Source organism: Pristis pectinata, chromosome 14 (assembly GCF_009764475.1).
Source record: "Pristis pectinata isolate sPriPec2 chromosome 14, sPriPec2.1.pri, whole genome shotgun sequence".
NCBI lineage: Eukaryota > Metazoa > Chordata > Chondrichthyes > Rhinopristiformes > Pristidae > Pristis > Pristis pectinata.
The window spans coordinates 11,702,250-11,716,061 of NC_067418.1; the positions used below are offsets into that span (position 1 = coordinate 11,702,250).

The 13,812-nt window shown below is 42.3% G+C and overlaps 1 protein-coding gene across 3 annotated transcripts; it reads left to right on the forward strand.

The window, feature by feature from the left end:
- The first annotated feature begins 3,528 nt into the window (after positions 1 to 3,528).
- Positions 3,529 to 11,925, forward strand: lto1 (LTO1 maturation factor of ABCE1). Of its 3 annotated transcripts, none has more exons than XM_052029342.1 (5): positions 3,529 to 4,298; positions 7,233 to 7,338; positions 7,953 to 8,023; positions 9,500 to 9,617; positions 10,749 to 11,925. In XM_052029342.1, exons 1-5 carry the CDS (start codon positions 4,228 to 4,230, stop codon positions 10,812 to 10,814), a joined length of 432 nt encoding a protein of 143 aa, XP_051885302.1. In that variant the 5' UTR covers positions 3,529 to 4,227; the 3' UTR covers positions 10,815 to 11,925. The 3 variants fall into 3 exon arrangements, with proteins under 3 accessions (XP_051885302.1, XP_051885303.1, XP_051885304.1); XM_052029343.1 differs by lacking the exon at positions 3,529 to 4,298 and adding an exon at positions 4,607 to 4,831; XM_052029344.1 differs by lacking the exon at positions 3,529 to 4,298 and adding an exon at positions 5,534 to 5,617.
- The last annotated feature ends 1,887 nt before the right edge of the window (positions 11,926 to 13,812 follow it).

Below are 13,812 nucleotides of genomic sequence, written 5' to 3' on the forward strand. Positions count from 1 at the left end.
AGTGGGGTCTGACCAGGGTCCTATATAGCTGCAACAATACCTCACGGCTCCTAAATTCAATTCTCCGATTGGATGAAGGACAATACACCATATGCCTTCTTAACCACAGAGTCAACCTTTGATCGTCCTATGGACTCGGACCCCAAGATCCCTCTGATCCTCCACACTGCCAAGAGTCTACCATTAATACTATATTCCGCCAAATATTTGACCCTCCTTCTCACTGCCTAAACCAAGTTGTAAGTTTTTCCATTATCATCAAGTGTTATTTTTTCCAGTGTTGTCGAAGCCACTCTTATCATTCTTGATAAATAAAGTTTCTCAGACTGTAGCTAACCTATAGCCTTTTGTTGTTGAACATTGTATTTAAAATTAAAATATTAGTTGACTTACTGCAATTTGTGGGAGAACAGCACCATCTCCTGGTAAACACAATTCTGTAATTGGAATTGGTTTATTGCTATCACAGTGAAAAACTTGTCTTGGATACCGTTCATACGGATCAATTCATTACAACAGTGCATTGAGGTAGTACAGGGTAAAAACAATACAGAATGCAGAGTAAAATGTCACAGCTTCGGAGAAAGTGCAGTGCAGGTAGACAATAAGGTGCAAGGTCATAACAAGGTAGATTGTGATGTCAAGGTCCATCTTATTGTACTAGGGAACTGTTCAATAGTTTTATAACAGCGGACAGAAGCTGTCCTTGAACCTCGTGGTACCTGCTTTCAGGCTTTTGTATCTTCTGCCCCGATGGGAGAGGGGAGAAGAGACAATGTCCAGGGTGGGTAGGGTCTTTGATTATGCTAGCTGCCTTACTGAGGCAGTGAGAAGTGTAGACGGAGGGGATGCTGGTCCTTTCCTCTTCTTGGAGAACAAAGCAGGAACCAGTGTGACTTGAAGCATTGGATCAGCTATGATATTCTTAAATGGCAAGGCAGTCTTAAGGGGCTGTAGTACTTCTATTTCTTATGCTCTTACTCTGCTTCAATAATACATTTTATCTGCAGCCTCATTTCTTTACTAATTTTCACATCATCAACCTGTGGCCCTACCGATCCATCTTGAATGACAGATAATATCCTGCTGTGACTGCCAGAGGTGAATAACATCTTAGGATGGTTGCTTGTCAAGTAGTTCTCCTGACCAAAGTTCCTCCCTCAACTAATCACTACCAAACACAATCATTTGATGGTTGTAGCATCTTTTTGTGTGTGAAAATTGGCTGCTGAACTTACCTACACAATACCACGACCACAAAATGATAGTTGTAGATACAATGTAGAAACAGGCCCTTGTCCATGTCTGAACTGACCGTCAAGCACCAATTTCCTACCCTAACCCATTTTATTCTTCCCACATTCCCAACAATTCCCCCAGGGTTACACTGTTCATCTGCACACGAGGGGCAATTTAGAGTGGTCAATTAAACCATCAAACCCGTATGCTATTGGAATGTGAAAGGAAACCAGAGCATCTGGAAGAAGCTCACACAGTCACAGGAAGAATGTGCAAACTCCACACAGACAGCACCCAAGGTCAGGATTGACGATGAGTCATGTTCCAACTCATTTTCAATGTTATGAAGGGAAACGACGTTAAGGTCAAGCAAGTTTTAATATCGTTGTAGAGTTTTTTTTTAACTAAAGGGGCAGATAGAATTGAGTACCAAAGTACGAGGGAACCTTATATAAATAAACCTTGTGATGATTCTTGAGAAAATGAGTTGTAGGGAGTGGTGAGGAGGCAGAAGGCTTTATTTATTACAAGTGGGCAGACTTATCCATTCATAAGAACACAAGAAAGGTTATTGAAAGGTCATGGCTAAAGTCACAGAGAGATATAACATGGAAGTAGGCCTTTGGCCCACTGAGTCTGCACTGACCGTCAACCACCCATTTAATTCTTTTTATTCCAAAATAAACTTTATTCATAATAAAAGACTAACTATATACAATTATAAAACAGTGCAAGCCTTTACGTTCTTGTACAGATCATTAATTAGTGTTACCTTTTTATATAAAAAACAGCACCGATGCCACACGTGTGGCTCCCTGGGGGCTACCCAGTCCCGTATTTACAATATTTAAGGGGCTTTCTCGCCTGACCCCGCCCCTCCCTCTCCAGTGGCAGAAGAACCCTAAACTGTAGTCCTTCCCCACCGAGCCTTTGCGTTGGCTGCACCCAGTTTCAGTGCGTCCCTCAGCACGTACTCCTGCAGCCTGGAATGTGCCAGTCGCCTGCATTCCCCTATGGACATCTCACAGTGCTGGGAGACCCACAAGTTTCGGGCAGACCAAAGGGCGTCATCAACTTGGTGAAAGACCCATTTAGATTAATTTTTTTTATTTTATACAAAATAAACTTTATTCATAATAAAAGAAACTATATACAATAATAAAACTGTTCAAACCTTTACATTCGTGTAGTTCAATTCTTAGTGTTACCTTTTTATATGTAAAAAACACAGCACCGATGCCACACGTGTGGCTCCCTGGGGTGATACCCCAATCCCATATTTACAACATTGAGGGGCTTCCTCGCCTGACCCCGCCCCTCCTTCTCCTGTGGCAGAAGAACCCTAAACTGTCGTCCTTCCCCACCGAGCCCTCGCGCTGGCTGCACCCAGCTTCAGTGCGTCCCTCAGCACGTACTCCTGCAGCCTGGAATGCGCCAGTCGGCAGCATTCCCCTACGGACATCTCACAGTGCTGGAAGACCAACAATTTTCTGGCAGACCAAAGGGCGTCTTCCACCGAGTTGATGACCTTCCAGCAGCAGTTGATGTCCGTCTCTGTGTGTGTCGTCGGGAACAGCCGTTAGATCAGAATCCTCTGTTACGCTGCTACTGGGGATGAAACGTGACAAGGACCCCTGCATCTTTCGCCACACCCTCCTCGCAAACCCACAGCCCGCAAAGAGGTGGGCGACCGTCTCATCCCCAGTGCAGTCCTCCCGGGGGCAGCGCGCGCTGGGGGTGATGCCCCAACCGTGCAGGATCCATTTAGATTAATTGTACATTTTAATCCCATCTTCTTTGAAAATCTCCCCAAATTCTCATCAATTCCCCCGCCTCCAGATTCTACAAATCACCCTCACACGCGGGGCGATTTTACAGTGACTAGCTAATCTACCAATCTGCACATCTTTGGACCGTGGGAGTAAACTGGAGCACCCAAAGGAGACCCATGCACTCAAAGGATGAGCATGCAAATTCCACCCAGACAGCACTGGGGGTCAGCATTGAATCTGAGTCTCTGGCGCTGCGATGCAGCGGCTCAACCTTCATGCCACTTTCCTTAAGTAATCCTGTATCTCTACATCCCCTTAATATCCAAAAATCTACCATATCTTGAAGATACTCAAGGACCAAACCTTCACAGCCTCTTGAGAGAATTTTAAAGACTCATCTCCCTCTGGGTGAAGAAATTTCTCAGAGACACTAGAGACCACAGATGCTTGAATCTAGAGCAAAAAAAACGAGCTGCTGGAGGAACTCAATGGGTCAGGCAGCATCTGTGGAGGGAAATGGACACTTGAGACACTTCATCTGAACCGCATTAGGGACTGCAATTTCTCATCTCAATAATGCTTGACCAGCCCTTAATTTTGGGACTGCAACCCATGGTTCTAGACACTCCACACAGAGGAACCATCATTCTTGAATCTACCTTGTCAAGTCCCCTCCCTTGACATGAGTTGCAATAAGGCTTTTCTTTCTCTTTCTCCTAAACTACAGAGAATTTAGGTCTAGTCTGCTTATTTTCTTCTCACGTGCAAACTCTTCATTACAGGAATCAATCCATAGGTTTACCCTTTTCTTTAATGATATCATGTTCTTAATTCACCCAGTATGCTAGGAATTGAGGAGCAGGACTGTCTCTTTAAATCTCAATTGGAGCTGGCCCTTTAAGAGATTCTACATGAAGGCGCATGCTCCAGAATCGGGCCGGAGTCTTCAGACCGCATGCTCCGGGTCCGGCACCCGGGCTGCCAGCGCGCATGCTCCGGGACCGGCTCCCGGGCTGCCAGCGCGCATGCTCCGGGTCCGGCACCCGGCCTGCCAGCGCGCATGCTCCGGGTCCGGCACCCGGCCTGCCAGCGCGCATGCTCCGGGTCCGGCACCCGGGCTGCCAGCGCGCATGCTCCGGGTCCGGCACCCGGGCTGCCAGCGCGCATGCTCTAACATCGGGCTGGATCTTTCGGCGTGCTGGATGTGGGGCCCACGATGGCTTCAGACGCTGCTGGCTTCCAACTCGGCGATGACCTCTTTGACTCCATACTCCTGGCCGATGACAAGTAAAAAGATGCCTTTTCCTATGTTGGGGCTTCAGCCGCCAACGGGGGCGGCTGGACGGCGAAACATCCCGGCGGTGGAAAGGACCGGCTCGTGTGGGCGCTGCGGCGTGGGGCGCTCTGCGCATGCGCGCTCGGGCGAGAGTGGGGCGCCTGCACATGCGCACTAGCTGCCCCAGCCCTGAAGCAGGGCAGCATCTGGGAGCAGGTTCTGAGCCTCCTGTCCTGGGCCACCCTCCCCAACCCCTCCCCTCCGCCTCCCCAACCCCAACCCCTCCCCCTCCGCCTCCCCAACCCCTCCGCCTCCCAACCCCTCCCCTCCAGAATCTCGTGTGTTGCTCGGGCAAACGATCATTCACTTGTTGCCAGATTTTTGGCAGAGTTTGAAGCTTCGCTGTTTGCATTTAAAAGACACAAGAAAGACTGCAGTTGCTGGAAATCTGGAGCAACACACTCCTCCTATTTCTTATGTTCTTATGGGCAAGATGAGTCAAAGGGCCTGTTTCCATGCTGTATTACTCTTCTGTTTACACTAGGTGTGTGTGAGTGTGTGTGTTGCATTTAAAAGATATTTGCATAAGTACATGGACAGGAGGGAGGTGTTGAGAGGGTTATGGGCCAAACGTGGACGGATGGGACTAGCTTGGTTGGCACCATGTTCAGCAGGGAGGTTATGCTGCAACTGTACAGGGTACTGGTGAGGCCGCACCTGGAGTACTGCATGTAGTTCTGGTCTCCTTACTTGAGGAAAGATATACTGGCTTTGGAGGCGGTGCAGAGGAGGTTCACCAAGTTGATTCTGGAGATGAGGGGGTTAGCCTATAAGGAGAGATTGAGTCGCCTGGGACTGTACTCACTGGAATTCAGAAGAATGAGAGGGGATCTTATAGAAACATAAAATTATGAAAGGCATAGATAAGATAGAGGCAGGAAGGTTGTTTCCACTGCTAGGTGAGACTAGAACTAGGGGACATAGCCTCAAGATTTAGGGGAATAGATTTAGGAGGGAGATGAGGAGAAACTGCTTTTCCCAGAGAGTAGTGAATCTGTGGAATTCTCTGCTCAGTGAAGCAGTAGAGGCTACCTCATTAAATATATTTAAGACACAGATAGATTTTTGCACAGTCGGGAATTAAGGCTTTTGGGGAAAAGGCAGGTAGGTGGAGCTGAGTCCACGGCCAGATCAGCCATGATGTTATTGAATGGCAGAGCAGGCTCAACAGGCCAGATGACCTACTACTCCTCCTATTTCTTATGTTCTTATGGGCAAGATGAGTCAAAGGGCCTGTTTCCATGCTGTATTACTCTTCTGTTTACACTAGGTGTAAATTTAGTACAAAGCATAAACTAGTTTAGTAATAACATGCCCAAATACAAACTAATGTCTGATTCTGGTAGACACATATTTTCAATTTTGTCATTAACATGTTTGACTTCACTGTGCATGCTGATAGCAGTTTGTTTAGCTATGTTTATACTTGCATATCGTCACTAAAGGAAGCACAAGAGACTGGAGACACAGTTGTGATGCAGGATTTTGACCCGAAAAGTCGACTGTTGCTCTCCCTCCACAGGTGCTCCTCAACCCACAAGTTCCAATTTGTTGCTCTATATTGTCACTGTGGATGCTGTCATAGTCACTTAAGATATAGAAGGCCATTCAGCTAATCAAGTCTATTCCATCTCTCTGCATTTCCATCGGTCCCATTACTCTGCTTGTTTCCTGTAACCCACTTTTCTCTCTCCTGACCTCCAACTCCCTCTGATTTTATTTTTTTGCCACCCCATACATTAGGGGCAGTACACTGTTAATCAAATAAACTACAGCTCTTTTGGGTTGTGGGCGGAGATCCAAACATGAGGATGAGATCCACAGGGAGAACATGCAAACCCCATGCAGACAGTGCCCAAGGTCATGGTGAAATCCAGGTCCCTCGGGCTTTGTGATGGCAGCACCAACAGCTGCACCACTTTGTCGACCGTTCCGAATTCTTATCAAATCTTATTAGGCATGTTGATCAGAACATAAGTTGAAACAAGAATAGACCATATAGCCTTGAACCTACTGTGCCATTCAATTAAGTAATAGCTATTTCTGTACCCTTTCCACTTTCTCATGTGATCCCCATACCACTTAAGTTACTTAGTATCCAAAATTCAGTTGATCTCAGTCTTGAATAAACTTGATCATTAAGCATCTAAAGCTCTCTGAGATGGAGAATTTCAAAGTAAATCCTGTTAAATGAAGGCATTTTCCTTCCTGGGTAGATAGAAGATGTTTCCTCTGCTGGAGGAGTCAAGAACCAGGGGTTATCAGTCTCAAAGTAAGAATTAGAGGAAGCCCAGACAAAGGGTCTCGACCCAAAGCGTCGACTGTCCGTTTCTTTCTATAGATGCTGCCTGATCTGCTGAGTTCCATCAGCTTTGTATGTGTTGAAGCCTATTAATTTGTTTAGTCCAATATTACATTGCACAAAAATTAATAATAAATGTTCTTTGAGTCATAATTAAACAAGCCTAAAATAATAATTACAGTAGTAAGTTAGCTGTCAGAAAGAAAATAGTTATTAATATTTTTAATATGATTATGTTTGTGAGAGTGCGCTCTTTTGGAGACCTGGAGGTTTCTGTGAAGGCTATCAACTCTCTTGGTTCTGAAATTGTGGAACAAAGGCATGGAAACATTTACTTAAAAATAAGTAGATTTTGGTCCTGTTGCAGTTTCTTGCTCTCTATTGAAATCAAATGGTGACAATTTATTCCATATTCAATGTGATTTTTTTCTATATGCTGTTTAATTTGGGTCATTTGGTTAGGATGACAGCTGGTGAGAATGTACTTCTCTAAAGAACAGTGTTTTGAAAATTCATTTAATGTCTTTCTATACAGAGAAATTTTATTAATAACCCCATATAATTTTTTATTACCTGATGGCAGATTTCGTGGGAAAGGTTATGAGGAAGGGTTTATTGAAGGAGGTGAATTGGGAGAAACTGAGGGACGGCGATATGGGTTAGCAAATGGCGCGAAGATTGGATCTGAGGTAAATATGGGATTACAGTATGTGAATGATTGCAGCTTTAATTATAATTGCAGATAACTGTATTAAAATTAAATATGAAATATTTGGTTTGGTGGGATATGATATTTCTGTGTGCAGATTGATTGCTGGGTTTCCAACATAACAATAGTGATTACAGTCGAAATTATCTATTAGTAAATTGTTTTGAGGTATTATGAAAGGCACTACATGAACACAGTACTTTGTTTTAATTATTCTTTCACAGGATAGGAATGTTGCTGGTAATGTGAGTGTTTATTATCCATACCCAATTGACCCTGAATTGAGGAGGGAGTTAAAGGTTAGCCACATTGGTGGATTTGGAGTCGTATATAGGTGAGACCAGGCAAGGATGGCAGATTTCCCTCCCTTGAAAGATATCAGTGAATCTGATTAGTTAAAAACGAATTGCTATAACATCATGACGTAATAACTAGATTACAATTCTGAAAATGATTCCTGTCAGAGAAGATTTTATTCCAAATAACTTGAAAATCTCAGTCCACCAGAAGTTCTTAATAGTTTCAGTTTGGTACAATTTGTGTATTCCCCGAAGAGAAGGGAGTTGTTTGTTCTCATCATATTTTCCCCTGCAGGTTTCCTTTTACAAAGGCTTTGCAATTACCTGGAAGTGTCTTCTTCAGAATAATCAAGATGTTAAAAACAGGTAGGCAAATGAGTATTATGTGCTGCTGAGCTTCTGGAATGATTGTGAGGATTAATAATGCCATTATGTGAAAGGAAGTATATCAGTTGGATGCTTAGGAAAACCCACCTGTACTTCACATTTATTTTTGGTACAGAGTGGATTTGCCTTTGCGTTAAAGCCTTAATTGGCTGATATGAAACACTGTTATTAGACCATTTTTCCAGAACCTAGCTGCACATAAGCTACAAGTCCAACATATATAGGTGGAGCAAACCAGCAGGTAACCTAAATGCACTCAAAACTGAAATCTGTTGCATCTCTGCAGTGTTAGAGAAAAGCTTTGCAGTACTGAAAGAAATGTCTTCTCTAGGTAGATTACACATACTAAATTTCACTCTTTTAAAAAAAATATTCTAAATATATTTGTTATCATTAAAGCATAGAATGATATGTCCTAGAAGGAGCTAATTTGTCTCATTGGGGTTGTACTTTTAATCCCTTCCCTTGTTCTTGCCCAGTGGCTGTACAGGTGACCCCCGTGTTATGGTGGAGATTGGGGGGAAAACAGGGTTGCATTGCTTAGAAAAATGGTCTGTATCACGATTTTGCATGACGCAAAGCCGTGTCATCTGTGTGTCAAGACACACGAGTTTGAAAAAATATTTTGTGTTTTTTTTTTACTTGTTTTTCACATAGGTTCATAAATTCTGTAAGAGAGAATTTTATTCCCTATCTCAAATTTTTGGGCTGTGATTTGTAAATTCTGTAAGGGTGAATTTTCGTTGCCCCAACGGCCATATCATGGGAGTCGTCTGTACAGATATTTTTTTGCTTCAAAATTTAATGTGATTAATGTAGGATCATTGTAAATGGGTGGTTGATGGTCAGCATGGACTCTCTGGGCCAAAGGGCTTCTTTCCTTGCTGTATCTCTCTTTTACTCTGACTCTTATCTAAATCCCTTCCAAAAGTTGCTTTTAAATCTGCTTCCATCTCCTTTTCAGGCAGAGTATTTCAGTTTACAACAAATTCTACTCCCATTGGCTTCCTTGTTTTACTGCTAACTTCAAATCTACTTCCTCCTGTCATTGATATGAATATTAGATTTCAACTACTAGAGGGCATGGCTTAAAGGTGGGAGGGGGAAAGTTTAAAGGAGATTTACAAGGCAAGTTTATAAAAAGAGAATGATAGGTGCCTGGAATGCACTGCCAGGGGAAGTGGTGGAAGCAGATACAATAGCAATGTTTCAAAGGCATTTAGACAGGCAGGTGAACAGGCAGGGAATGGAGGGATCCAGATAGTGTGCAGACAGATAAGTTTGGATTGTCATCATGGTCGCCACAGACACTGTGGGCTGAAGGGCCTGTTGCTGTGCTGTACTGTTGTATTTTCAATTCATCCCTGATGTTTTTTCTGTATTTCCTCTGCCAAAGCCATGTAGAATTTGATCAGATTTTTAAATATTCTCTTAATTTTCTTTGCATTATTGCAGTAAAAGGCTGAAAACCCTAAATTCAATGCTGGAGATGATTCACAGCTTTCCCTATGAAGATCCCACCAATGACAAGTTGCAGGAGGACTTGGAGAAGATACGGGCCAAGTTTAAGCAGGTTTGTATGCCTGCTGCAAGTGGTATGGTCCATTTACAGAAATGAGAGATTTTGACATTTTTAATGGAGAATGATGGTTAACACTGCATAATGTGCATTGTTGTGTAGAAACAAGTTTAAGTGAACTTTCGTGGGAAGAATGTTCCAAAACTGAGCTCGGACAAAGAATGAATGGTCTTGATTCAGTCCCTTGTCTTTGTTGAGTTAGATTATTTTAACCAAGATTCCAAAGGAGGTTTGTGTAATCAGCCAGATGCCAGGTATCCTTCTCTTGTTCATTGTCTAGTGACTCCATTGATAATGAGTGTATGGATGTATAGTTAGAATATGTTAGTCATTGATGTCTCTCTTGGTGCTCCAGTTTCCTCCCACATTCCAAAGACGTACAGGTTAGGAGTTGTGGGCATGCTATGTTAGCGCCGGAAGCGTGGCGATATTTGTAGGCTGCCCCCAGAACACTACGCAAAAGATGCATTTCACTGTGTGTTTTGATGTACATGTGACTAATAAAGATATGTAAAAAAAAAATATTTTTGAGTGCATTGACCACTTGAACATAGAGCAAGAATTGCCTAGTATAATAGAGCCATACAGTGCAAGAGGCATTCAGTCTATCATTCTTAAGTCAACATCTCGAGGCATTGGGTTGAATCTCTCAAAAGTGTATGATGATCAGTATTAACTATTCAAATACCAGGCATTAAAACTACAATCTACAAATATCACAAGTTTTTTTCTATTGTTGGTTCTTGGTAAAGACCTCCATTGAAATAAATGTATCAGAGATACTGGTGTTTAAACACCCATACCTTAGATTACTGACCTTTTTAAAACAGTAAGGGATAATTACCTAGAAATTCCCCTTCTGATTAGTACGTTTATCCATTGTGTAGTAATAGTTTTACATTGTTTTTCTGCCATTAAGAGCATTTTAGAGATAATGTACAACACACTGTTGTCACCAGTAGGAGCCTTTAGTGCTACTGACCAGAGATGAATATCTAAGCCTACTTAACTTCACATTGTAACATACTTTTTGCCAATGTGAATGGTTTATCAAGGATCTGAAATAGAGAGCCCAAATGGACAAAATGTTGCACATTTATTCTTTGTATAAATTATTTGTTTCAGATTTGCTCTTTGCTGAATATACAGCCCACTTTTCACAAGGAGAAAGCAGCTGGGATGTCCTTCTGAAGCACAATGTGATGATTGGTCTTAAATGCACTCATTCTGAGAGAACATTTGACCAAGGCAGCAGTAGGACTGTATCTGAGGTTACTTCTGCAAGCAGATGTAGAGGATGGATCTGGATAAAATCAGACTGTCTCAGAAGCAGACAATGGCTTTGTAACTACAGGTTTGAATGTGGTGTTGGAAAGGTATATGTTTACTTTTAAAAAAGAGGAAATCCAAATTCCTTCATCCTTTTAGTAGAAGAAAAGCAATTTTTTTTTTAAATTGCTGTTTTTTGCTTTAATGTGACGTGAACCAATTGCTACAAAACCGTGAGGGGTTTTGTTCCCTATCGGCAGCAGATTTTTGAAGAGGGACTTGGGTTATGAAATGTAATCAACTCCCAGCTTCTTATCAGTTTGAGTTGATTTTCCTGGGAACGCTTGTAGTGAACTAATAAATTCTGAATTATTTAAAACATTTACAGGGTGGAATAGATCAGTAGACATAATCCAAAGAAGTTATCAACAGATGCTGGGAGTTTCCCCATCTTTCCTGTTTTCCTGAACTGGATTAAAATTGAAGGTCATCATTTTAAATTTGATTAAAAGGAAGAATTACATTGAGATAGTGCCTATCACAACCGGAACATTGCAAAGTGCTTTACCAGCCGCAAAATACTTTTGAAATTTGGTCACCATTGTAATGCAGAAATGCCACACTGACGTGGGAAGAGCAAAGAATCTTGCATGACTTGGCTTCTTTTTCCCTCAGTTATGTTGGTTGAAGGATAAATATTGGCCAAGACACTGGGGTCCACAACTCTGCCGCTGGAAACAGTGTTATGGGATCTTTTTGAGAAAGCAGGCAGTTAATGCCTTGTCCAAAAGATGACACCTTTGACAGTGAAGCAGTCATTCATTACTGCACGAGAGGGTCTCCTTGAAGTGAGATTTGAACCAAGGTTGATGCCATGTATCATTTTGTTGAGAAGTATTTGGAGGAGTCTTGATAAAGATATATGTTGGATAAGCACCATCTTAACTGGTTAATGATGAAACTCATTCAAATAGTTTATTGTAATTGTGCGATATAAATTCTTAACTGCAATAAAATTCAACACTAATATTTTTACATTGATATTTTGTATTAGATTTATGGATTCAATAAATTAAAATCAATATTAAAGATCAAGGTAATATGTTTAATATTACTAATCACATCACGTTCTCTCATTAGTTTTTTCTTTAGCTCTTTGGACAGTATTTTTTTCCATAAGTATCTGAAAATTTCAGTTTTAGATTTCTTTCTCTTACCATGCAGACTTAATTGCAGACCATCTCCCCGTCTCGTTGGACTTCCAGTGAGCTCACATGCACATAGAACAGTACAGTAGGGGCCCTTTGGCCCACAATGTTGTGCCGACCTTTTTCAACCTACTCCACGATCAATCTAACCCTTCCCTCCAACACAGCCCATAACCCTCCATTTTTTCTTACATCCATGTGCCTATCTAAGAGACTCTTGGATATCCCTATGGCATCAGCCTCTACCACCACCCCCATTAGTGCATTCCAGGCACCCACCACGCCCTGTATAAATGTTTATACATGTACACATTTGTAAATTCTGCTTTTCTGAATATCGACAAACTGCCTGGTGAAGGTGTGTGCCTTGTATTTCACAAAAAGGAGATGTCACCCATCACTAATCAATCAACTCTTACGCTAATCGCCTGTCTCAAATATGCAAGATGTCTTTTTTTTTGTTACGTTTACATTTTTCTTAACTGCATTGATCACATTTTAGCTGAAAATAAGGATTTTGGTGTGGGATACAAGGACTGTACCAATCTGGATGGCTACTGAGCTAGAGTGCCAAGGTTCCAGAAACAGATTCACAGCTTTGAAGTTGATGATGTCTGCATGAGAAAGATGCAAGTTGACAGCAATGGGTGTTGAGGCTTTACATCAGCAGAAGACAGTCATGTGACTTTGCCTCAGTGCACCGATGTTCACTGAGCAACACAGAATCTGCCAAAGGCCTGCCAAACTTCACTGACCGCGGTCACAACTAAGCAGTGAGTGGTTGGGCAGGTTGTATTGGTTCGTTATTGTCCACCTTACACCGAGGTACAGTGAAAAACTTGTCTTGCATACCGATCATACAGGTCAATTCATTACACAGTGCAGTTACATTGAGTTAGTACAGATTGCATTGAAGTGACATAGAATTTAAATTTAAAAGTGTAAAACGATTATAGTAAGGGTAATGAGTAGATCTGTAGAGAACAGCCTGCAACGAGTCGCCCATGCTCTCCGTCCCAATAAAGACCCTTTACTCATCATTATTTAAGGAACCTGTCTTAACTAAATGCTGCCAGGGTCTCTGTTACATCTGTCTTCTACATAGGTGCTTTCTTTTTAATATTCGTCCATAATCTCCTCCACCTTCTCAACCAAACAGGTCCATAGTCATAGTAATACAGCATGGAAACACCCTACAGCCCAACTTGTCCACGTCGATCAAGTTGCCCACCTGAGCTAGTCCCACTTGCCTGCATTTAGCCTATCCCCTCTAAACCTTTCTGTCCATGTACCTGTCCAAATGTATTTTAAAGTAATTGTACCTGTCTCCACCACTTCCTCTGGCACCTTGTTTTCTTACCCACCATTCTGTGTGGAAAAAGTTGCCCCTCAAGTCCCCTTTAAATTTCTGCCCTCTCACCTAAACCTATGCCTCTAATTTTAGAGTCCTCTGTCCTAAGAAAAGACTGTTACCTTATCTATGTACCTCATGATTTTGTGTACCTCTATAATGTCACCCCTTCAGCCTCCCAACGCTCCAGAAGAAAACAAGCCCAGCCTATCCAGCCCCTCCTTATAAATCATGCCCACCAGACCCGGTAACATCCTTGTAAATCTTTTATGCACCTTTTCCATCCTTCCTATTAGCTAGGTGGCCAGAGCTGCGCACACAACTCCCAAGTGCGATCTCACTAATGTCTTGTACATTGTAG